The 23,845-nt window shown below is 41.0% G+C and overlaps 2 protein-coding genes across 6 annotated transcripts; one reads left to right on the top strand and one right to left on the bottom strand.

The window, feature by feature from the left end:
- Positions 1 to 2,769: 2,769 nt before the first annotated feature.
- Positions 2,770 to 23,466, bottom strand: LOC109875348 (neuropilin and tolloid-like protein 1). Of its 5 annotated transcripts, XR_004206349.1 has the most exons (7): positions 23,159 to 23,466; positions 16,256 to 16,312; positions 15,974 to 16,029; positions 15,634 to 15,882; positions 8,066 to 8,107; positions 6,580 to 6,693; positions 2,770 to 2,815 (listed from the first exon to the last, which is right to left on the bottom strand). XR_004206349.1 is itself a non-coding variant. In XM_031810070.1 (3 exons), the coding sequence occupies exons 2-3, from the start codon at positions 6,653 to 6,655 to the stop codon at positions 6,108 to 6,110; spliced, it is 345 nt and encodes a 114-aa protein (XP_031665930.1). In that variant the 5' UTR covers positions 6,656 to 6,693; positions 23,101 to 23,466; the 3' UTR covers positions 5,720 to 6,107. The 5 variants fall into 5 exon arrangements, 4 of the variants coding, with proteins under 4 accessions (XP_031665930.1, XP_031665928.1, XP_031665929.1 ...); XM_031810070.1 differs by lacking the exons at positions 2,770 to 2,815; positions 8,066 to 8,107; positions 15,634 to 15,882; positions 15,974 to 16,029; positions 16,256 to 16,312 and adding an exon at positions 5,720 to 6,376 and having other exon boundaries at positions 23,101 to 23,466; XM_031810068.1 differs by lacking the exons at positions 2,770 to 2,815; positions 8,066 to 8,107; positions 15,634 to 15,882; positions 15,974 to 16,029; positions 16,256 to 16,312 and adding an exon at positions 5,720 to 6,376.
- Positions 19,568 to 21,615, top strand: LOC109875347 (cerebellin-2). The gene is made up of 3 exons (XM_020467676.2): positions 19,568 to 19,911; positions 19,999 to 20,118; positions 20,919 to 21,615. Exons 1-3 carry the CDS (start codon positions 19,660 to 19,662, stop codon positions 21,114 to 21,116), a joined length of 570 nt encoding a protein of 189 aa, XP_020323265.2. The 5' UTR covers positions 19,568 to 19,659; the 3' UTR covers positions 21,117 to 21,615.
- Positions 23,467 to 23,845: the final 379 nt, after the last annotated feature.

Genomic DNA, 23,845 nt, shown 5'->3' with positions numbered 1-23,845 from the left:
ACATCCAGTGGTGTAAAGTAGTTAAGTAGAAATACTTTAAAGTACTACTTAAGTCGTTTTGGGGGGTATCTGTACATTACATTACCACTAATGTACTACTTTTACATTACTACATTCATGAAGAAAATAATGTACTTTTTACTCGATGCATTTTCCCTGATACCCAGAAGTACTCATTACATTTCGAATGGGGTTGCAGATAGTTTAGCGGTTAAGTGCGGTGGGCCAGTAACTGAAAGGTCGCTGGTTTGAGTTCCTGAGCCAAATAGGAGAAAAATCTGTTAATGTGTCCATGAGTAAGGCACTTAACCCTAGTTGCTCTGGATAAGAGCGTCTGCTAAATAACTAAATTGTAAATGAATGCTTAGCGGGAGAGGAAAATGGTCCAATTCACACACTTATCAAGAGAACATCCCTGGTCATCCTTACTGCCTCTGATCTAGCGGACTCACTAAACACACGTTTTTTTGTCAATTATGTCTGAGTGTTTTCTGGTTTGATTAATATAAATAATAAGAAATGATTTATACTTTTACTTTTGAAACTTAAGTATATTTTTGCAATTACATTTACTATTAATACTTAAGTATATTTAAAACCAAATACTTTTAGATAGTGCCACCAGTGCCGGGGGTCTGCTGTGGTGTTTGTGGAATTACAATATGTCCCTGATGTGTTCCTCTTTCTGTTTTGAACGACTGCATCATATACCCACACAGTGCCTATTCCTTCTCCAGCGGTGCCATCAGGTGCCCGGGTGGGAAAGAAGAAATGGCAGGCCACCACTTTAGCTCTGTAGTTCTGCCTGCAATTTGACCTCCAATTGATCCATCTGTGAAGTCATACAATCAAACATCCTATTGAGGGTCATATTGTTGATGCAGTGCCATGCATGGTGGCATTTACAAAATAACAAACTACCATTATTGTTATCAAGACTGGCAAAGAATTAACAGTTCAAATCTCTCCATCTGAGGTACTCCAAATATGACAACATTCTAGTAGGCCTACTGAGCAAAACTGACCTGAAATGGGAACCAGGGCATAACCATAAATGAAAGACCAAACAGTTGTTCCCTGTATTGGGTATTAGCTACATTTTCTTAAAAACAAGAAAATAGTGTTGTCTGATTTGCTTAATATAAAGAATTTGAAATGATTGATACTTTTACTTTTGATACTTAAGAATAGTTTTGCAATTACATTTACCTTTAATTCTTAAGTATATTTAAAACCAAATACTTTTAGACTTTTACTCAAGTAGCATTTTACTAGGTGACTTTCACTTTTACTTGAGTTATTTTGTATTAAGGTATCTTTACTTTTACTCAAGTATGACAATTGGATACTTTTTCCACCACTGGGTACATCATTTACAAAAAAATTGCATGTTAGCTAGACAGCAGATCTGACTCTCTTGCTTACAGCTAGGGTCGGACAGACTTCCTATGTAGATTGAGACACCGTGGAGCTGGCGAGAGATATGGCTCGGAAAATGTATCTCGATCCAGGGATGAGAAATGCGTTGTCCTCCGAATTGTCCCATAATCCCAACTGTTACACCAAGAAGATTGAACGACTGCTAGTTTCATCTTCTTGGTGTAACAGTTGGAATAATATGACAATTTGGAGTACAACATAATTCTTATCCCTGGATTGAGGTACGTTTTCCGAGCCATGTATCATGCCGGCTCTGTTGTGTCTTAAAGGGATACTACGTGATTTTAGCAATGAAGCCATTTATCTACTTCCCCAGTCAGATGAACTCATGGATAACATATTTATGGCCATGTCTAGATTTGAAAGTTCATGTAGCTTTAGTATTCTGATAATAGAATTCTAATCTTGAAATTCTGAACCCGTCACGCCTCTACACCTACATTTAAATGTGTCTACCGTGTCCGGGTTCCCTTTTCCTGCACTATATTCAAATGCCAGTAAGTACTCTACAAACGGTGGAATAGGCAAAATATGATAACACAACAATAACTGAATGCAGTAGCTAACTAGCCAGGTAACCTCTGTAGCTAGCCACCAAACTCGCAAGCAACGCTAAAGGTATAGCAAACAGGTTAACATATTCGCTAGCTGACTAGCATTTATGAGGCCAGCAATCACATTCCTCACACGCTAGGAGCATATTTTCTCCAATGGTATAATGAGGGCTGATGACATCACCTACTGTACAGTGGGGCAAAAAAGTATTTAGTCAGCCACCAATTGTGCAAGTTCTCCCACTTAAAAAGATGAGAGAGGCCTGTAATTTTCATCATAGGTACACTTCAACTATGACAGACAAAATGAGGAAAAAAAATCAAGAAAATCACACTGTAGGATTTTTTATGAATTTATTTGCAAATTATGGTGGAAAATAAGTATTTGGTCAATAACAAAAGTTTATCTCAATACTTTGTTATATACCCTTTGTTGGCAATGACAGAGGTCAAACGTTTTCTGTAAGTCTTCACAAGGTTTTCACACACTGTTGCTGGTATTTTGGTCCATTCCTCCATGCAGATCTCCTCTAGAGCAGTGATGTTTTGGGGCTGTTGCTGGGCAACACGGACTTTCAACTCCCTCCAAAGATTTTCTATGGGGTTGAGATCTGGCTAGGCCACTCCAGGACCTTGAAATGCTTCTTACGAAGTCACTCCTTCGTTGCCCGGGCGGTGTGTTTGGGATCATTGTCATGCTGAAAGACCCAGCCACGTTTCATCTTCAATGCCCTTGCTGATGGAAGGAGGTTTTCACTCAAAATGTCACGATACATGGCCCCATTCATTCTTTCCTTTACACGGATCAGTCGTCCTGGTCCCTTTGCAGAAAATTTCAGTTATCATTTATCTGCAAATACTTCTGTTTTGTTATTAAACTAACAAATGTATTCTCTATTCTCTTATATCAACATTATATTACTAAAAGCTTGGTTTTGTAACACATGGCACTTGTAAAAGGGTTGTATGTTGACCAAACATTTGTGAAAAGGAAAAAGCAAGTCGATTGAGTGGAATTAGGAACTAAGGAAACTGCATTTTGTATCAATTCGGGACAAACGATCTGCAGCACACCTTGGTGCAGAACGAGGTTTCACTTGTAATACAGTATTTTTGACTTGTTTGACTTTCAAACGTCATGCCAGTTCGCTATTTTCTAATTTAGCTACATTCCCCGTGTTTAAGTGTACTTTCAGAGTATAGTCTCATAATTTCTACATGTTCTTGATGTAGCTATCAAGGCATGTCCTTGAATGAGTAGGTACTGTGTGAGGATTCGTTTCCAGCAGCTCGCAGCCGTCAACCATCATTGATTCAAAGTAGCGAGTCATGACACAACACAATCTACTGGAAACTGAGGTGATATAATTTAACGTTAATGCTCAAGACAGAGGCTTCAAAAAAGTTTAGAAATGATCGCAACTGGGATTGTTGGGGGTCATAGCTAGCGCTCTACGCTGTTGCAGGACCATTTGCTGCACCTGCTTTGAGAAGGGTGTCTACCTTCTGTCCCCACAACCACAGCACAGGTGGAAAATGTCCTGAGAGTGCTGCAGGCGAGATCTAGATCCCTCGTGGACATCGAAGTGGGAATGGAAGAATTTTATGACCAGCCATTGACTGAATGTATGCTTGTGAAGTTAGATCCTTCGGTTTGTGCAGTTAAATGTGCAGTCTTAACTTCAATTTGCAGAGGCTGCACACTCAACCTGGACTCAGGCGTTGACGTAACATAGTAAACGTCAATCTGTCTCATTCCATTTAGTAAGATACAGTGCATTTGGAAAGTATTCTGACCCCTTCACTTTTTCCACATTGTTATGTTACAGCCTTATTCTAAAATGTATTAAATAGTTTTCCCCCTCATCAATCTACACACAATACCCCCTAATGACAAAGCAAAAACAGACTTTTAGACATTTTAGCAAATTTATACCAATTAAGAAACAGAAATATCACATTTACATAAGTATTCGGACACTTTACTCAGTACTTTGTTGAAGCACATTTGGCAGGAATTACAGCCTCGGGTCTACAAGCTTGGCACAATTGTTTTTAGGAAGTTTCTCCCATTATTCTCTGCAGATCCACTCAAGCTTTGTCAGATTGGATGGGGAGTGTTACTGCACAGCTATTTTCAGGTCTCTCCAGAGATGTTCTATCGGGTTCAAGTCCAGGGTCTGACTGGGCCACTTGGGGACATTCAGAAACTTGTCCCGAAGCCACCCCTGCATTGTCTTGGTTGTGTGTTTAGGGTCATTGTCCTGTTGGAAGGTGAACCTTCACTCCAGTCTGATGTCCTGAGCGCTCTGAAGCAGGTTTTCATCAAGGGTCTCTGTACTTTGCACCACTCTTTCCCTCGATCCTGACTAGTCTCCCAGTCCCTGCCGCTGAAAAACATCCCCACAGCATGATGCTGCCACTACAATACTTTACCGTAGGTATGGTATTGGCCAGGTATTGACCAGAGAATCTTGTTTCATACTTACCGCACTATTTGTGATGTAAATTGAGTATATAGTATGCATATTGGTCATAGAATGGATATAGTTAGAATGCCAAAAGTTCCTGCAAGTCGTACTAAATTATAGTATACAAGCAGTGGACACTATTTCCGTGCATTTAGGGTCCAAAATGCAATTCTTCAGAAAATGGGCGTGGCTTTACATCGTTTTCAGATTATTATTATAATTATTTTGTTTTACCTTTATTTAGCTAGGCAAGTCAGTTGAGAACAAATTCTTATAACACTTGAAGAAGATTTGAAGAAAATGGCGGAAAATATTCAGCCGAAGTCCAACGAGAGCGGATTTAAATTCATTGCTTTAACTTTTTTTAATGACAAATGTGAAGAAAATGTTGAGCAATGTAATAAAGTAATGACTTTTCAAATTACTTACCTTACACGTTATGTTGGCTGACAATTTGTTAGCTACACTATCCTTACGAACCACATAGCATATCATTACAGCAGTATGTTAGCTAGCTACTGTCCTAACGTTAGTTGGCTACTACATCGAACTTGCCAAGCAGCATATTAACTATATGCTATCTAACCAACTACCCAACTTGATTATTAACGTAATTCTTAGCTAAGTGGTATAGTCATTGTGCGTTCTCAATGGGCATTGTAAATTCTGACTATCTACTTCAATTTCAGAGCACACTCGTCTCGTCTGTGTGCCAGAGCGAAGAAAAACTAATGCATTTACAAAGGCTCAACATGATATTGGCCGGTGTCAATAAAAGTCTGCAAAAAAAAGCTAAATTAAATTGTTGCCAGCAGCACACTTACAATGCATTTTCAAACATTTCTCAAATCTACAGGTGTGTAGATTGATGAGGAAAACAATTAATTTAATACATTTTAGACATGGTGACAAATTTTCTAAAACAACGTAGTATGGTAGAGAAATTAACATTAACTTCTCTGACAACAGCTCTGGTGGACATTCCTAAAGTCAGCATGCCAACTGCACACTCCCTAAACATTTGTGGCATTGTGTTGTGTGACAAAACTGCACAATTTAGAGTGGCTTTTTATTGTCCCCAGCACAAGGTGCACCTTTGTAATGATCATGCTGTTTAATCAGCTTCTTGATATGCCACACCTGTCAGTTGGATAGATTATCTTGACAAAGAAGAAATGCTCACTAACAGGGATGGAAACAAATTTGTGCACAAAAGTTGAGAAAAAATATGCTTTTTGTACATATGGAACATTTCTGGGATCTTTTATTTCAGCTCATGACACATGGGACCAACATTTTACATGTTGCGTTTATATATGTATTTTTTTTTAAATGGAAGAAGCAAAGAGAAACAGATCATTTTTGTGGTTGTGGGGCAAGCATGTTCAGGACATGGTGGCTGGTGGTGGGACAATCATCCACGTTGTCACCTTGGTCACAGCCATCCTGCCCGCCCTTTGAGTAACTGTGCTTCATCATCAGTATGTTCCTGCGGCTGTCGGTTGTGGTGGGACTGGGAGAGAGGCACATCTGATATGATGGCTGCGTCCTGCACATTCAGGTTACTTTGGCTGCCCCTGACACTGGACACCTGGGAGTGAGGACCGCCGCAGTTGTGGTCACGGATGCATTTGGACGAAGATCATCTGAGTTTGTTAAACTTCTCAAAGTTCATGTGATCGGCAGAAGCTGCCCTCCGCAGGGTACACAGTTCGTAATGTGGAGGTTTAAAGTCCTCGTAGAACAATGTGGCCTCAAAGTCATCCCTTCTGATGATGTATTTTTTGCGTGGCTGTTTGACTTGAATGATACTTGCCACAATTAGAAGGACAACCACCAGACCACAAGTGACTATAGTGATTGTGACATTGGTGTGGCCAAGATTGTCTAAGATGCTGGCTTTCCTCTTCTCTGGGGACAGTAAACATGACATACCATCAAGTTTTCTAGGCTTGAATTGTGATGAATAGTGTGATGAAAGTCACATTTAGATTTATCAAGATTACATTTACATTGCACCATTAACTTGTACTTTTGTCTTACAGGTAAACCTAAAACATTGAAGCATGATTCATATTTGTCATCTCAAGATCCAAATGGAGCAGGTGTCTCACCTTTGCAGTTGTTCTCATACCAGGGGTAGACACAGTTCTTGATCCCATTGCACACTAAACTGGTGTTGATACACATGTTGCTATGGCAGAAGAAAGCCTCCCCTTCACATGGAGCTGAAAACAAGGGGAATGTAACTTTACTCCCTAACATTAAATAGGGTTTGAAAATCATACAATTAGATTGAAAGCAACTAATAAGGCTTAAGCTGGTTGCACACTGTTAGCATACGGAGGCCGAGTGCAAGCGACTTTAGATCAAGGTCGGTCCACGAGTGTTGTTTCTTCTCTATAACCCAGAGAAGAGAACTTCGTATTCCCTGCTGCTGCCTCTCCTTACAAACTAATCGGAACTTTTCAAACTGTGTCAACAACTGAACATAGCTGTAGATTGGGTTGAAATTCCGTCAAATTAATCCACTAACTCTAGGAAGGTTGTGAAAAGAATCCGGAAGCAGCTTTCTTGGCTGCCTACATTCGTATGACCCCCACCAAGGTCACCAACATTACATCGTTGACCACTTTGCTGCAGAACTTGTTCTTCCGGTGCTCCACTGAGCTACTTCCATCATACACAGCTTACGTTATGTTTGCACTCATTGGAGTTGCGCATCTCATATTCTAAAAATCACAAATATATCTGCAAATAAAAGCATGAAATAACTGGTTTTCAACCAAGCAAATGGGAACTTAACTTATATTTTCTAATTATATTGGATAATGTAAGTCAGGGACATTGAACTGCACTGACCTTTCCTTTTGGCGGTGCTCCAATGAACCACCTACAGTCCACAGCCTCTGTCTGCAAGGCTTTGCCTTCTTTGAGTATTGATGTACAATCAATGATCCCATCTGATCCACGCAGATCAAATTCGGAAACTGTAGTACAGTTTGGAAACTCTTGTTATATCTGGAGTACTTCTCCTGTCCTATCTGGTGTCCTGTGTGAATTTAAGTATGCTCTCTCTAATTCTCTCTTTCTCTCTCCCGGAGGACCTGAGCCCTAGGACCATGCCTCAGGACTACTTGACATGATGACTCCTTGCTGTCCCCAGTCCACCTGGCCGTGCTGCTGCTCCAGTTTCAACTGTTCTGCCTGTGATTATTATTATTTGACCATGCTGGTCATTTATGAACTTTTGAACATCTTGGCCATGTTCTGTTATAATCTCCACCCGGCACAGCCAGAAGAGGACTGGCCACCCCACATAGCCTGGTTCCTCTCTAGGTTTCTTCCTAGGTTTTGGCCTTTCTATGGAGTTTTTCCTTGCCACCGTGCTTCTACACCTGCATTGCTTGCTGTTTGGGGTTTTAGGCTGGGTTTCTGTATAGCACTTTGAGATATCAGCTGATGTACGAAGGGCTATATAAATACATTTGATTTGATTTGATTTAGTACAGGCCAGTCCATTGCACAGTGTGCTGATACAATGGGAGACTTATATAATGTATGTTTACATAGGTGATATAAGAACAACTGTGTACCTACAAGGCAGAGGAGGTAGGGCACCCATGTCTTTAAATTCAATGTCTGAAAAGAGAGCACACAACAGTAAACCTATTGTATAATCATTCTGCCATTTTACAAATGACATGTTCTGTGTCGGAAAGGTTAATCTTGACCATGTGAGCCCTGTGCTTAGTTTAATCCATAATGCAATCATAAACTTGTTCTTCATTAAAAAAAATAAAGCATGCAGAGACAGAGAGAACAGAAATTGTTTCCTAAAGCTTCACAATTATGATTTGTAGATGGATTAATCATTTTTAGACCAGTTTTATACAGATTAGGCTGTGCAGGCAATATGAACCGAGTAATAAAATGCGACTTCTAAACAATGTTTCATGATACCCTCATCGTTTTGGATTTTGAGGGAGAATCCAGTTTGCTCAAATAAAACAGTTATATTTAGAGGCAGATCATTGCAAAGAGACAGCTGAACTCTTAAACTGAAAATAACCCATGAATCCTTATTAATCCTCTTGTTTATTACCTCTGCATCATGGATTATTAACATTGTGTGTATGTGTGTGGGTGTATTTACGCGTGCATACATGCATGTCTGTGAGAAAATGTGTCAGCATTTAGGGAAAATGTACTGACATACAGTACCAGTCAAAAGTATGGACACATTTACTCATTCCCGGGTTTTTCTTTATGTTTACTATTATCTACATTGTAGAATAATAGTGAAGACATCAACACTATGAAATAACACATATGGAATCATGTAGTAACCAAAAAAGTGTTAAACAAATCAACATAGATTTTAGATTTTAGATTCTTCAAAGTAGCCACCCTTTGCCTTGATGACAGCTTCGCACTCTTGGCATTCTCTCAACCAGCTTCACCTGGAATACTTTTCCAACAGTCTTGAAGGAGTTCCCACATATGCTGAGCACTTGTTGGCTGATTTTCCTTCACTCTGCGGTCCAACTCATCCCAAACCATCTCAATTGGGTTGAGGTCAGGTGACTGTGGAGGCCAGGCCATCTGATGCAGTACTCAATCACTCTCCTTGGTCAAATAGCCCTTACACAGCCTGGAGGTGTGTTTTGGGTCATTGTCCTGTTGAAAAAACAATAATAGTCCCACTAAGTGCAAACCAGATGGATGGCATATCGCTGGATGGCGTAAGTGTGCTTTGAGTTCTAAATAAATCACAGACAATGTCCCCAGCAAAGCACCCCCACACCATCACACCTTGTCCTCCATGCTTCACAGTGGTAACCACACATGTGGAGATCATCCGTTCACCTACTCTGCGTCTCACAAAGACACGGCGGTTGGAGCCAAAAATCTCAAATTTGGACTCATCAGACTAATTGACAGATTTTCACCAGTCTAATGTCCATTGCTCATGTTTCTTGGCCCAAGCAAGTATCTTCATCGAGGTGTCCTTTAGTAGGGGTTTCTTTGCTGCAATTCAACCATGAAGGCCTAATTCATGCAGTGTCCTCTGAACAGTTGATGTTGAGATGTGTCTGTTACTTGAACTCTGTGAAGCATTTATTTGGGCTGCAATTTTTGAGGCTGGTAACTCGAATGACCTTATACTTTGCAGCAGAGGTAACTCGGGGTCTTCCTTTCCTTATGAGAGCCAGTTTCATCATAGAGCTTGATGGTTTTTGCAACTGCACTTGAAGAAACTTTAAAAGTTCTAGAAATGTTCCGCATTGACTGACATTCATGTCTTAAAGTAATGATGGACTGTCATTTATCTTTGCTTATTTGAGCTGTTCTTGCTGTTCTTACCAAATAGGGCTATCTTCTGTATACCACCCCTACCTTGTCACAACACAACTAATTGGCTCAAATGCATTAAGAAGGAAAGAAATTCCACTAATGAACTTTTAACAAGGCACACCTGTTAATTGAAATGCATTCCAGGTGACTACCTCATGAAGCTGATTGAGAGAATGCCAAGAGTGTGCAAAGCTGCCACAAGGCAAAGGGTGGCAATTTTGAAGAATCTCAAACATAAAATATATTCTGATTTTGTTGAACACTTTTTTGCTTACAACATAATTCCATTTCATAATTTTGATGTCTTCACTATTATTCTACAATGTAGAAAATAGTAAAAATAAAGAAAACCCTGGAATGAGTAGGTGTGTCGAGACTTTTGACTGCTATTGTATGTCCATCTTGTGTTTCAAACTTGCAGTTTAAAACAAATATTTACTGCAATCACTCACGCTTATGTAATAGTGTAGTAATAAGACGACAACAGGTCAATTAATTATCCTTCCACTGATGAGAGGAATTAGAAGAGATTAGCATTTGGTGCTAAAATATTAATTACTTCTTATGTAAACACTGGGTAATCAGCATCTATCTAGTAGCACAGGCCTGTAAAAGTTTTCTATTGGCTAGAGCAGGGATGGGCAAATGGCGGCCCGTGGCATGATCCCCTTTTTTAGGCTCACAGACCAGTAAGTTGAGACCCAGGAACTCAGTCTGGGTCTCAATCTACTGTTGAGAGTTGGAATAGTAGAAAGCAGAAAGTGCAATTTAGAAATTTGGTTGTACATCAGCAATTTTTCTCTTGTTATGTCAGTCATTGACAGTCACTTACCCATGTCAGCTAACATTTTTAAGATTAGTCTAGCCAGCTATCTAAACTTGTAGTAATCATGGTTGAATTATAGACTGTGGGGCCCCCATGGATATTGCTAGTCACTCTCATTAACATATCACATTAAAAACTGCTAACATTTCTCTCTACCCTATGGCAAAAATGTGTAGAAATTCAGGAAATTCACTGTAAAACTGCATGTTTTTTTTCTCTGCTCAATGGCGAAATGCAGGAAATCCACTGTAAAACTGCTGGCTAGGCCACTCCAGGACCTTGAGATGCTTCTTACGGAGCCACTCCTTAGTTGCCCTGGCTGTGTGTTTCAGGTCGTTGTCATGCTGGAAGACCCATCTTCAATGCTCTTACTGAGGGAAGGAGGTTGTTGGCCAAGATCTTGCGATACATGGCCCCATCCATCCTCCCCTCAATACGGTGCAGTCGTCCTGTCCCCTTTGCAGAAAAGCATCCCCAAAGAATGATGTTTCCACCTCCATGCTTCACGGTTGGGATGGTGTTCTTGGGGTTGTACTCATCCTTCTTCTTACTCCAAACACGGCGAGTGGAGTTTAGACCAAAAAGCTCTATTTTTGTCTCATCAGACCACATGACCTTCTCCCATTCCTTCTCTGGATCATCCAGATGGTCATTGGCAAACTTCAGATGGGCCTGGACATGCGCTGGCTTGAGCAGGGGGACCTTGCGTGCGCTGCAGGATTTTAATTCATGACGGCGTAGTGTGTTACTAATGGTTTTCTTTGAGACTGTGGTCCCAGCTCTCTTCAGGTCATTGACCAGGTCCTGCCGTGTAGTTCTGGGCCGACGGCTCACCTTCCTCATGATTGATGCCCCACAAGGTGAGATCTTGCATGGAGCCCCAGACCGAGGGCGATTGACCGTCATCTTGAACTTCTTCCATTTTCTAATAATTGCGCCAACAGTTGTTGCCTTCTCACCAAGCTGCTTGCCTATTGTCCTGTAGCCCATCCCAGCCTTGTGCAGGTCTACAATTTTATCCCTGATGTCCTTACACAGCTCTCTGGTCTTGGCCATTGTGGAGAGGTTGCAGTCTGTTTGATTGAGTGTGTGGACAGGTGTCTTTTATACAGGTAACGAGTTCAAACAGGTGCAGTTAATACAGGTAATGAGTGGAGAACAGGAGGGCTTCTTAAAGAAAAACTAACAGGTCTGTGAGAGCCGGAATTCTTACTGGTTGGTAGGTGATCAAATACTTATGTCATGCAATAAAATGCAAATTAATTACTTACAAATCATACAATGTGATTTTCTGGATTTTTGTTTTACATTCCGTCTCTCAAAGTGGAAGTGTACCTATGATAAGAATTACAGACCTCTACATGCTTTGTAAGTAGGAAAACCTGCAAAATCGTAGGAAAACCTGCAATATCAAATACTTGTTCTCCCCACTGTAGCATAACTAGTGCCTCCAGAGATGCAACCTCTCTTGTCATCACTCAATGCCTAGGTTTGCCTCAACTGTACCCACACCCTACCAAACCCGTCTGTACATTATGCCCTGAATCTATTCTACCACGCTCAGAAATCTGCTCCTTTTTTTCTCTGTCCCCAATGCACTAGACGACCAGTTTTGATAGCCTTTAGCCGTACCCTCATCCTACTCCTCCTCTGTTCCTTGGGTGATGTAGAGGTTAACCCAGGCCCTGTGTGTCCCCAGATGCTCTCATTTGTTGACTTCTGTAAATGTAAAAGCCTTGGTTTCATGCATGTTAACATCAGAAGCCTCCTCCCTAAGTTTGTTTTACTCACTGCTTTAGCACACTCCGCCAACCCTGATGTCCTTGCCGTGTCTGAATCCTAGCTTAGAAAGGCCACCAAAAATTTGGAGATTTCCATACCCAATTACAACATTTTCCGTCAAGATAGAACAGCCAAAAGGGGAGGAGTTGCAATCTACTGCAGAGATAGCCTGCAAAGTTTTTGTCATATTTTCCAGATCTATGCCCAAACAGTTTGAGTTTCTAATTTTAAAAATAAATCTCTCCAGAAATAAGTCTCTCTGTTGCTGCCTATTATAGACCCCCCTCAGCTCCCAGCTGTGCTCTGGACACCATATGGGAATTCATTGCCCCCCATTTAGCTTCAGAGTTCATTCTGTTAGGTGACCTAAACTGGGATATGCTTAACACCCCGACCGTCCTACAATCTAAGCTAGATGCCCTCAATCTCACACAGATCATCAAGGAACCCACCAGGTACAACCCTAAATCTGTAAACATGGGCACCCTCATAGATATTATCCTGACCATCTTGCTCTCCAAATACACCTCTGCTGTTTTCAATCAGGATCTCAGCGATCACTGCCTCATTGCCTGCATCCGTTATGGGTCCGCGGTCAAACGACCACCCCTCATCACTGTCATACGCTCCCTAAAACACTACTGCGAGCAGGCCTTTTTAATCGACCTGGCCCAGGTATCCTGGAAGGATATTGACCTCATCCTGTTAGTTGAGGATTCCTGGTTGTTCTTTAAAAGTAATTTCCTCATCATCTTAAATATGCATGCCCCTTTCAAAACATGTAGAACTAAGAACAGATATAGCCCTTGGTTCACTCCAGACCTGACTGCCCTCAAGCAGCACAAAAACATCCCGTGGTGTACTGCACTAGCATCAAATAGTCCCTACGATATGCAACTTTTTAGGGAAGTCAGAAACCAATACACACAGTCAGTTAGGAAGGCAAAGGCTAGCTTTTTCATCCTTAGGCATCCTGTAGCTCTAACTCCAAAACATTCTGGGACACTGCAAAGTTAATGGAGAATAAGAGCACCTCCTCCCAGCTGTCCACTGCACTGAGGCTAGGAAACACTGTCACCATCGATAAATCCACGATAATTGAGAATTTCAATAAGCATTTCTCTAAGGCTGGCCATGCTTTCCTCTTGGCTACTCCCAACCCTGGCCAACAGTTCCACACCTCCACAGCTACTTTCCCAAGCCTCCCCAGCTTCTCCTTCACCCAAATCCAGATAGCAGATGTTCTGAAAGAGCTGCAAAACCTGGACCCGTACAAATCAGCTGGCTAGACAATCTGGACCTTCTCTTTCTAAAATGATCCTCCGCCATTGTTGCAACCCCTATTACTAGTCTGTTCAACCTCTCTTTCGAATCGCACGAGATTCCTAAAGATTGGAAAGCTGCTGCGGTCATCCCCCTCTTCAGAGGGGGAGACACTCTAGACCCAAACTGTTACAGATCTATATCCATCCTGCCCTGCCTTTCTAAAGTCTTCGAAATCCAAGTTAACAAACAGATCACTGACCATTTCGAATCCCACAGTACCTTATCCGTTGTGCAATCCGGTTCCTGAGCTGGTCACAGGTGCACCTCAGCCACGCTCAAGGTACTGAACGATATCATAACCGCCATCGATAAAAGACAGTAATGTGCAGCTGTCTTCATCGACCTGGCCAAGGCTTTAGACTCAATTACCGTATTCTTATCGGCAGACTCAACAGCCTTGGTTTCTCAAATGACTGCCTCGTCTGGTTCACCAACTACTTCTCAGATAGAGTTCATTGTGTCAAATATGAGGGCCTATTGTCTGGACCTCTGGCAGTCTCTATGGATGTACCACAGGGTTCAATTCTTGGGCCGACTCTTTTCTCTGTATATATCGCTCTTGCTGTGGGTAATTCCTTGATCCACCACTATGCAGACAACACCATTCTGTATACATCTGGCCCTTCTTGGACACTGTGTTAACACACCTCCAAACGAGCTTCAATGCCATACAACACTCCTTCTGTGGCCTCCAACTGCTCTTAAAAGCTAGTAAAACTAAATACATGCTCTTCAACAGATCGCTGCCCGCACCCACCCACTTGACTAGCATCACTACTCTGGACGGTTCTGACTTAGAATATGTGGACAACTACAAATACCTAGGTGTCTGGCTAGACTGTACACTCTCCTTCCAGACTCATATTAAGCATCTCCAATCCAAAATTACATCTAGAATCGGCTTCCTATTTTGCAACAAAGCCTCCTTCACTCACGCTGCCAAATATACCCTTGTAAAACTGACTATCCTACCGATCCTCGACTTCAACGATGTCATTTACAAAATAGCCTCCAACACTCTACTCATCAAACTGGATGCAGTCTATCACAGTGCCATCTGTTTTGTCACCAAAGCCCCATTTTCCAACCACCACTGCGACCTGTATGCTCTCGTTGGCTGGCCCTCGCTACATATTCGTCACCAGACCCAATGGCTCCAGGTCATGTATAAGTCTTTGCTAGGTAAAGCTCCGCCTTATCTCAGCTCACTGGTCACCATAACTACACCCACCCGTAGCAAGCGCTCCAGCAGGTATATCTCACTGGTCATCCCCAAAGCCAACACCCACTTTGGCTGGCTTTCCTTCCAGTTCTCTGCTGCCAGTGACTGGAACGAATTGCAAAAATCACTGAAGATGGAGACTTATATCTCCCTCACTAAATTTAAGCATCAGCTATCTGAGAAGCTTACCAATTGCTGCAGCTGTACATAGTCCATCTGTAAATAGCCCACCCAACTACCTACCTCATCCCCAAATTGTTTTTGTTTACTTTTTTACTCTTTTGCACACCAGTATTTACCAGTATTTCAACTTGCACATCATCATCTGCGTGTTAATTTGCTCAATTGTAATTACTTCGCTACTAAGGCCTATTTATTGCCTTACCCCACTCTATTTGCAGACACTGTATATAGATCTTTCTATTATGTTATTGACTGTACTTTTGTTTATCTTATGTGTAACTCTGTGTTGTTTTTTATCGCACTGCTTTGCTTTATCTTGGCCAGGTCGCAGTTGTAAATGAGAACTTGTTCTCAACTTGCCTACCTGGTTAAATAAAGGTGAAATAAATAAAATAAATAAATATATTCAATAACCTCAGAATAACATCAAAAAACATATAATAAATCAATGTATTTCAAACAATACCTTACCTTGAGTGAAGTTATATCGTGCAGAAAATCAAATTGCCTCCAATTCCCTGTCTACTACAAACTTAATATGCAAGTATCGCCCACTTGATTTAATATACAAAGGGCTTTCCTGGCTACAGTATCGACCAATTAATGTGGAGAAGGAAAAGTGCCCATCGCGGACTTCAATGTGGTCAAATTTTCATTCCCATGAAGGCTCTATTGAATACTTCTCGTCAAAGAAGAGGTTGATGCATTATCTTGGTGAAGCTGAGGGAAAATAGCGGGGAAATGTAAGCAAAAGTAACACAACATCCAATAAAAAACTCTTAATTGTTGAGATGGTATTAATATGTCTTACCCTCAATGATGTAAATACACATTTATCCAGATGCCAAATTGACCAATTGTTCGTCACTGAAGCACAAGAGTCATTTTAAGGTCTCAATCAGACAGAACATTTCTGTTCCATTATACCATTCAGCTTTGTTTAACATGAAAAATGTGTCAAATGTATTTTTATTGATCTGGTGTGTCATAGTCTTCTTCGCAGCACATTCATTAACAATCATTTTCACAGGTGTAGATTTCAACAAAACAGACAAAAATAAATAGTTATGTGTATAAGCTATTTCAGTGTTACCTGCTTTCTTTTCAGGTGTACCAGGCAACCCAAGAGTGATTAGACTTGCAACTACTGCTGTAAAAATCAAAGGAAATTCATGTTGTATATTAAATAAAATCACAGTAAAACAATTGGCTACAGAAATTGTGTCTGTTCCTAAACCGCCAAATAAAATGATGTTCCACAATAGCCAGAAATTCATAGCATATTTCAGTCACATTTAGCCTTTATAAATAATGTGTCACTGCTGGAAAGTCCAATGGCAAGCATTAAGTATTAAAGTTGAGCATCTATCTATGAATTTGATGAGATGCAATACAAAAGACTGAATTTATCCACCATGTCTAGCTTAATCCTCGCTGTATTTCCAAAACCAAATGACCGAATCATTATTTTGTGTAATGGGACAATTCAACAATGTATCGGAGAAATTATATCCACGATATCCCGATTTTATGTCCACATAAACACAGAAATACAAAGGTACCGGAGGAACAACTGTCTCAATCCATCTGCTGCTGCTGCTTTGACAGGTCTAAACGTTCTCCTGAATACTGATTTCCATCTAAGTGCAGCGATGACAATCCGACCGATTGACAGCAACCTTCAATCCTCCAATGAGTAGCCCAGCCATAGCGATATACCATGTGTTCTGTATCTATGAGCCTAGACTTCACGCGTGAAAATTTACCGCGTTAAATCAGCCACATGCCTTAGTAGTCCTAGTGCACATCATCATCAGTGCTTGTGGTGTTTATTTCCCGTGGACATTCTGCATAAAAACGGTCTAGACACGAATTCAAGCCACCTTTTCCTCTCAAAAATACAATGAGTAAACAAAACATTAAGGACAACTGCTCTTTCCATGACATAGTCTGTCCAGATGAATCCAGGTCCCCTATTGATGTCACTTATTATATCCACTTCAATCAGTGTAGAGGGGACCGGTTAAAAAAACATTTTTAAGCCTTGAGACAATTGAGACATGGATTGTGTGTGTGCCATTCAGAGGGCGAATGGGCAAGACAAAATATTTAAGAACTGCAACGTTGCTGGGTTTGTCAACAACAGTTTCCCATGTGTATGAAGAATGGTCCACCGCCCAAAGGACATCCAGCCAACTTGACACAACCGTGGGAAGCATTGAAGTCAACATGGGCCAGCATTCCTGGGGAACGCTTTCAACACCTTGTAGAATCCCAATGAACTGATGCTGTTCTGAAGACAAAAGGCGTGCAACTCAATATTAGAAAGGTGTTCCTAATGTTTTGTACACACACTCTGTATTCAGACCCCTTTACTTTTTCCACATTTTGTTACGTTACAGCCTTATTCTAAAATGGATTAAATAGTTTTTCCCCCCTCGTCAACCTACACACAATACCCCATAATATCAAAGCAAAAACAGTTTTTTAGAAATTTGGGCTAATAAATTAAAAAATGAAATATCACATTTACATAAGTATTCAGACCCTTTACTCAGTACTTTGTTGAAGCACTTTTGACTGCGATTACAGCCTCGAGCCTTCTTGGGTATGACGCTAAAAGCTTGGCACAGCTGTAATTCGGAGTTTCTCACATTCTTCTCTGCATATCCTCTCAAGCTCTGTCAGGTTGGATGGGGTGCGTCGCTGCACAGCTATTTTCAGGTCTCTCCAGAGATGTTCAATCGGATTCAAGTCTGGGCTCTGGCTGGGCCACTCAAGGAAATTCAGAAACTTGTCCTGAAACCATTCCTGCGTTGTCTTGGATGTGTGCTTAGGGTCATTGTCCTGTTGGAAGGTGAACCTTCGCTCCAGTGTGAGATCCTGAGTGCTTTGAGCAGGTTTTCATGAAGGATCTCTCTGTACTGCCAATAGTATGCAAAGCTGTCATCAAGGCAAAGGGTGGCTACTATGAAGAAACTAAAATATAATATATATTTTGATTTGTTTAACACTTTTTTGGTTACTACATGATTCCATTTGTGTTATTTCATAGTTTTGTTTTATTCAATATTATTCTACAATGTAGAATATTGTAAAAATAAGAAAAACCCTTGAATGGGTAGCTGTGTCTGTCAAGGATCCTTCCAGAAACTGTCATTACGCACACCTGGCCCCTATTCCCATTGATTAGTAATTGTATAAGTGGGCCCTTTGTTCACCATTTGTCCTGTCGATTCTTGTTACAATGTTCGTTGGACGTGTGAGTACCTGTGCTTCGTTGTTTTGGCTTCCGTGCCACTTGTTGTGTGCAGATGATTACGGATTTTGTCCCGTGTGTGTGTGTGTGTGTGTGTGTGTGTGTGTGTGTGTGTGTGTGTGTGTGTGTGTGTGTGTGTGTGTGTGTGTGTGTGTGTGTGTGTGTGTGTGTTACGGGTCTCGCCCCATTGTATTTATTTGAGGTACTCATCGCTCTTTTGTTTGGGTCTCAACCCTGTGTTTTGTTTGTTTGGTCTTTGTAAATTTGGGTAAATAAAAAAAACGATTACGCATTCCTGCGCGGCCTCCCGACCCTTTATGCCAGCGGGACAGTGTCCAGACTTTTGACTGGTACTATAGATGTTTTGAACAACTAATTTTGTTAAATTTCATCCATAGCCAATTGTTATGAATTTTTTTTGTTAATCATTCAAAGTGTTTCTGTGATACTCAGAGGCTGATCACTTGGTGATTGAGCTAATCTGATATACCGGTACACCTAAGATAGCCATGAGCGCTGGTGCAGACCCCTGCATGCACAGTCTAGCCAATCCGAGACCCCTGCATGTACACTAAGTATCACATCTGTAATTACACAATATTATCTGTATGGAGCCACATGCAATTGCAGCAAGCTTGGAATATCAGGGCAAGTGTAGTGTATCTTTCAGGAGTCCCTCCACTCTCCCCACAACATTATTATGGAGCTAATCCAAAACCAGAGATTGAAGTCTTGTTTTAATAGACTTCAGAGATTTGAGAAGAAACAAAATTATTGCCAGACATGCCATCTGTTTCAATATGGTAAGCAATCATTTTAAGAATAAAAAGTAGGTCATATTGAGTGTGAATGTGATATAATACAGCTCAGTCTCCATTGGACATTCTATGAATGTCAGAACATTGTGTTATACCTACACACAGAGACAATGAAAGTCTGCAGACTGGATGAAGGATTCAGAGCCAGACTGGGGCCAAACTGAGGGGTAACGTTGTTTGAGAACAGACTGTTACTACCATATATTGTCAACTCCTTTTATATAGACAGAAACTTGCAGGCCTACATGTTTGTTGCATTTGTCAGCCACTTGATGGAGCAAGTGTAACTCATATCACAGCATTGACACTGCACTATGCGTACTGTGTATGTGTGAGTAAGGAGAGAGAGGGGTGAAGGGGGACTGATTGCCTGAAGCAGAGCAGTCGCACCCCATAAACTGTAACAGTCGATCTTGTGCCATGCTGCCGTTGGTCATTCTAGGTTTTGGCGTTGCCTTTTCGTTGGGACAGAATGACACGGGGCCTCTTGTTTTGGAGGGAAAGTGTCTGGTGGTTTGTGATGCGAACCCGTCTGCAGAGAGAGCGTTCACCTCTTCGTTCGGGATATCTGTCCAGGCAGGCGATGCTAAAGTGGCTTTCTCTGCGCTCAGAGGAACCAACCACGAACCTTCTGATATGAGCAATACGTCTCTGACCATCTACTTTGATCAGGTCAGGGATTAATTCTGTCTATTATTTGTGTTCACAAATTAGCATAATCTTCATAATGTACGTGTGTACTATTTGTATTTTTTTCAGTTATTAGTAAACATTGGCAACCATTTTGATCTGCAAGCAAGTGTATTTCAAGCACCAAGAAGAGGCATTTACAGTTTCAGCTTCCATGTGGTGAAGGTTTACAACCGGCAGACTATACAGGTGAGCGCACATAGAGGTCTTGATTTAGTTGAGACACCAATTGTGGACTTGTTTTTTTGTATCACATATCCTGCTGACCGAAGCCTGCGCTCAGCAGTGTATCAGAAGGTTCGTGGTTGGTTCCTCTGAGCGCAGAGAAAGCCATCAGACTGTTAAACAGCCACCACTAACATTGAGTGGCTGCTGCCAACACACTGACTCAACTCCAGCCACTTTAATAATGGGAATTGATGGGAAATGATGTAAAATATATCACTAGCCACTTTAAACAATGCTACCTAATATAATGTTTACATACCCTACATTATTCATCTCATATGTATATGTATATACTGTACTCTATCATCTACTGCATCTTTATGTAATACATGTATCACTAGCCACTTTAACTATGCCACTTTGTTTACATACTCATCTCATATGTATATGTATATACTGTACTCTATATCATCTACTGCATCTTTATGTAATACATGTATCACTAGCCACTTTAACTATGCCACTTTGTTTACATACTCATCTCATATGTATATACTGCACTCAATACCATCTACTGTATCTTGCCTATGCCGCTCTGTACCATCACTCACTCATATCTTTATGTACATATTCTTTATCCCCTTACACTTGTGTCTATAAGGTAGTAGTTGTGGAATTGTTAGCTAGATTACTTGTTGGTTATTACTGCATTGTCGGAACTAGAAGCACAAGCATTTCGCTACCCTCGCATTAACATCTGCTAACCATGTGTATGTGACAAATAAAATTTGATTTGATATCCATGGCTTTGCATTCTGCAGGTGAACTTGATGCACAACGAATACCCTATCATATCAGCTTTCGCCGGGGACCAGGATGTCACTCGAGAGGCTGCGAGCAATTCAGTTCTTCTGCAAATGGAACGGGAGGACAAACTCTACTTAAAGCTTGAGCGGGGAAATCTAATGGGTGGATGGAGGTACTCCACGTTTTCTGGATTCTTGGTTTTTCCACTCTAAGTCTCAAATCAAGTGATCCTTATTTTATTCAAGGACGTTGGCCACCCTCCTTTGGACTTTAATTATGAAGAAATGTATAACTGACTGAGAAAAAGTAGGCTATTTTGGTGATTTATGATGAAATTATTCTGTGCTATAATGTTGGGATTTGTATTGCTGAATGTGACTGATTGTTGGTATGATATTATATAAACTAGTTCAATATTATAGTAACCTGTTCACGCGAATGTCAGTTGCACTCATTCAGTGGCTATCCAAGGTCCTGAATCCGCAAACACAGATCTACTCGGTAGCTGTCAGTGGTGCTGAAATCACAAAGCATCGAGCCAACAGGTGGCGATTGAATGTTGGCTCTGGTATCAACGTTGTTGCAGTAGTGTAATTGAAATACTGTAATAATAAAAACTATTTCCTCCTCATGCTGGCAATTGGACCTATTCTGCGCATTGAGATTATGTACTGAACAGTTTAACCTCTAAATAAAGACGACTGACTAGAACCTGTGTGTGTTAGATGAGACAGAACATAGTTTTCATTACCCCCCCCCCCCCCCCCACAGTTGAAGTCGGAAGTTTACATACACCTTAGCCAAATAAATTTAAACTCAGTTATTCACAATTCCTGACATTTAATCCTAGTAAATATTCCCTGTTTTAGGTCAGTTAGGATCACCACTTTATTTTAAGAATGTGAAATGTCAGAATAATAGTATGATTTATTTCATCTTTTATTTCTTTCATCACATTCCCAGTGGGGCAGAAGTCTCCATACACTCAATTAGTATTTGGTAGCATTGCCGTTAAATTGTTTAACTTGGGTCAAACATTTCGGGTAGCCTTCCACAAGCTTCCCACAATAATTTGGGTGGATTTTGGCCCATTCCTCCTGACAGAGCTGGTGTAACTGAATCAGGTTTGTAGGCCTCCTTGCGCGCACACACTTTTGCAGTTCTGCCCACAAATCTTCTATAGGATTTATGTCAGGGCTTTGGGATGTCCACTCCAATACCTTGACTGTGTTGTCCTAAAGCCATTTTGCCACAACTTTGGAAGTATGCTTGGGGTCATTGTCCATTTGGAAGACCCATTTGCAACCAAGCTTTAACGACCTGACTGTCGTCTTGAGATGTTGCTTCAATATATCCACTTAATTTTCCTACCTCGTGATGCCATCTATTTTGTGAAGTGCTCCAGTTCCTGCAGCAAATCATCCCACAACATGATGCTGCCACCCCTGTGCTTCACGGTTGGGATGGTGTTCTTCAACTTGCAAGCTTCCCCCCCCTTTTCCTCCAAACATAACAATGGTCATTATGGCCAAACAGTTCTATTTTTGTTTCATCAGACCAGAGGACATTTCTCCAAAAAGTATGATCTTTGTCCTCATGTGCAGTTGCAAACCGTAGTCTGGCTTTTTATGGCGGTTTTGGAGAAGTGGCTTCTTCCTTGCTGTGCGGCCTTTCAGGTTATGTTGATATAGGACTTGTTTTACTGTGGATATAGATACTTTTGTACCTGTTTCCTTGATGTGAATTGAATTGAATTTCCTTAAATTGTGACACAGTGAATTATAAGTGAAATAATCTGTTAACAATTGTAAAAATTACTTGTGTCATGCACAAAGTAGATGTCCTAACCGACTTGCCAAAACTATAGTTTGTGAAGAAATTTGGAGTGGTTGAAAAACAAGTTTTAGTGACGCCAATCTAAGTGTATGTAAACTTCCGACTTCAACTGTATCTATACACACTTATAAAAAAAGGTGTTATCTAGAACCTAAAAGGGTTCTTCAGCTGTCCCCAAAGGGTAACCATTTTTAGTTCCAGGTAGAACCCTTTTGGGTTCCATGTAAAACCCTTTCCACAAAGGGTTCTAAATAGAACCCAAAAGGGTTCGACCTGGAACCAAAAAGGGTTCTTCTATGGCGACAGTTGAAGAACCCTTTTGGAACCCTTTTGTGTATTAGGATGACGCGTATCATTTACCTTGACATTATAAAATCACTTTCTTTCTCTCTCTCATTCATGGTGATATCCCTCTTACCCCAGCAGTAGTCACGTCTGGTGAGCGTGCACCCCTGTGCCTTCAGGATAAAGTACTCCGATTGTGAAAAGCACCAATTCAACAGCTCCTCAGCGTGTGACCATGGCTGTAGCCTTTTGATGTCTGTCCTCTGCCTCTGAGTTCACACAGAGAGCAGTAGAATGACCAAGGAAAAAAACTATCTGCACTATGCTGACAACTGGCATGTAAAAGTCCATAATCATTCCTCGTTGAAACATGTGGATTTGCCCTTTATTGAGATGGAAAGAATCCTTTTCCCAGAAACCCAGCCGACCTTGATCCTGGCTGTATCTAGTTAACCCTGACTTAACTCTCTTGGGAAACACTTGGCACACAGAATGCTGGTTATTCTTTAACTGGCTTCAAAAAGGTATCATAAACTGCGTTTACACAGGCATCCCAATTCTGATCTTTTGACAGATTATTGAAAAAAAGAAATTGGTCAAATGATCAGAACTAGGCTGCATGTGTAAACGCAGCCTTACAAATTTACACTGAGTGTACTAAACATTAAGAACACCTTCCTAATATTGAGATGAACCCATTTTGACCTCAGAACAGCCTCAAAACTACAAGGTGTCTAAAGCTTTCCACAGGGATGCTGGCCCACGTTGAGTCCAATCCTTCCAACAGTTGTATAAAGTTGGTTGGATGTCCTTTGGGTGG

This window comes from Oncorhynchus kisutch, linkage group LG30, assembly GCF_002021735.2.
Source record: "Oncorhynchus kisutch isolate 150728-3 linkage group LG30, Okis_V2, whole genome shotgun sequence".
NCBI lineage: Eukaryota > Metazoa > Chordata > Actinopteri > Salmoniformes > Salmonidae > Oncorhynchus > Oncorhynchus kisutch.
Note: the sequence above shows the minus strand (reverse complement) of the source record. Positions and strands in the feature narration are given on the sequence as shown.

What these genes read in the sequence shown, in the direction of transcription:
- LOC109875348 (XM_031810067.1), bottom strand. Translation starts at nt 8,255, where the DNA reads ATGAAGAACAAGTTTATGATTGCATTATGGATTAAACTAAGCACAGGG. An exon ending in TGCCCTACCTCCTCTGCCTT is followed by an intron (nt 6,694 to 8,065) that starts GTAGGTACACAG and finishes CCTTGTTTTCAG; the next exon opens with CTCCATGTGAAGGGGAGGCT. An exon ending in GTATGAGAACAACTGCAAAG is followed by an intron (nt 6,377 to 6,579) that starts GTGAGACACCTG and finishes TACTGTCCCCAG; the next exon opens with AGAAGAGGAAAGCCAGCATC.
- LOC109875347 (XM_020467676.2), top strand. Translation starts at nt 19,660, where the DNA reads ATGCTGCCGTTGGTCATTCTAGGTTTTGGCGTTGCCTTTTCGTTGGGA. An exon ending in TGACCATCTACTTTGATCAG is followed by an intron (nt 19,912 to 19,998) that starts GTCAGGGATTAA and finishes TATTTTTTTCAG; the next exon opens with TTATTAGTAAACATTGGCAA. An exon ending in ACAACCGGCAGACTATACAG is followed by an intron (nt 20,119 to 20,918) that starts GTGAGCGCACAT and finishes TGCATTCTGCAG; the next exon opens with GTGAACTTGATGCACAACGA.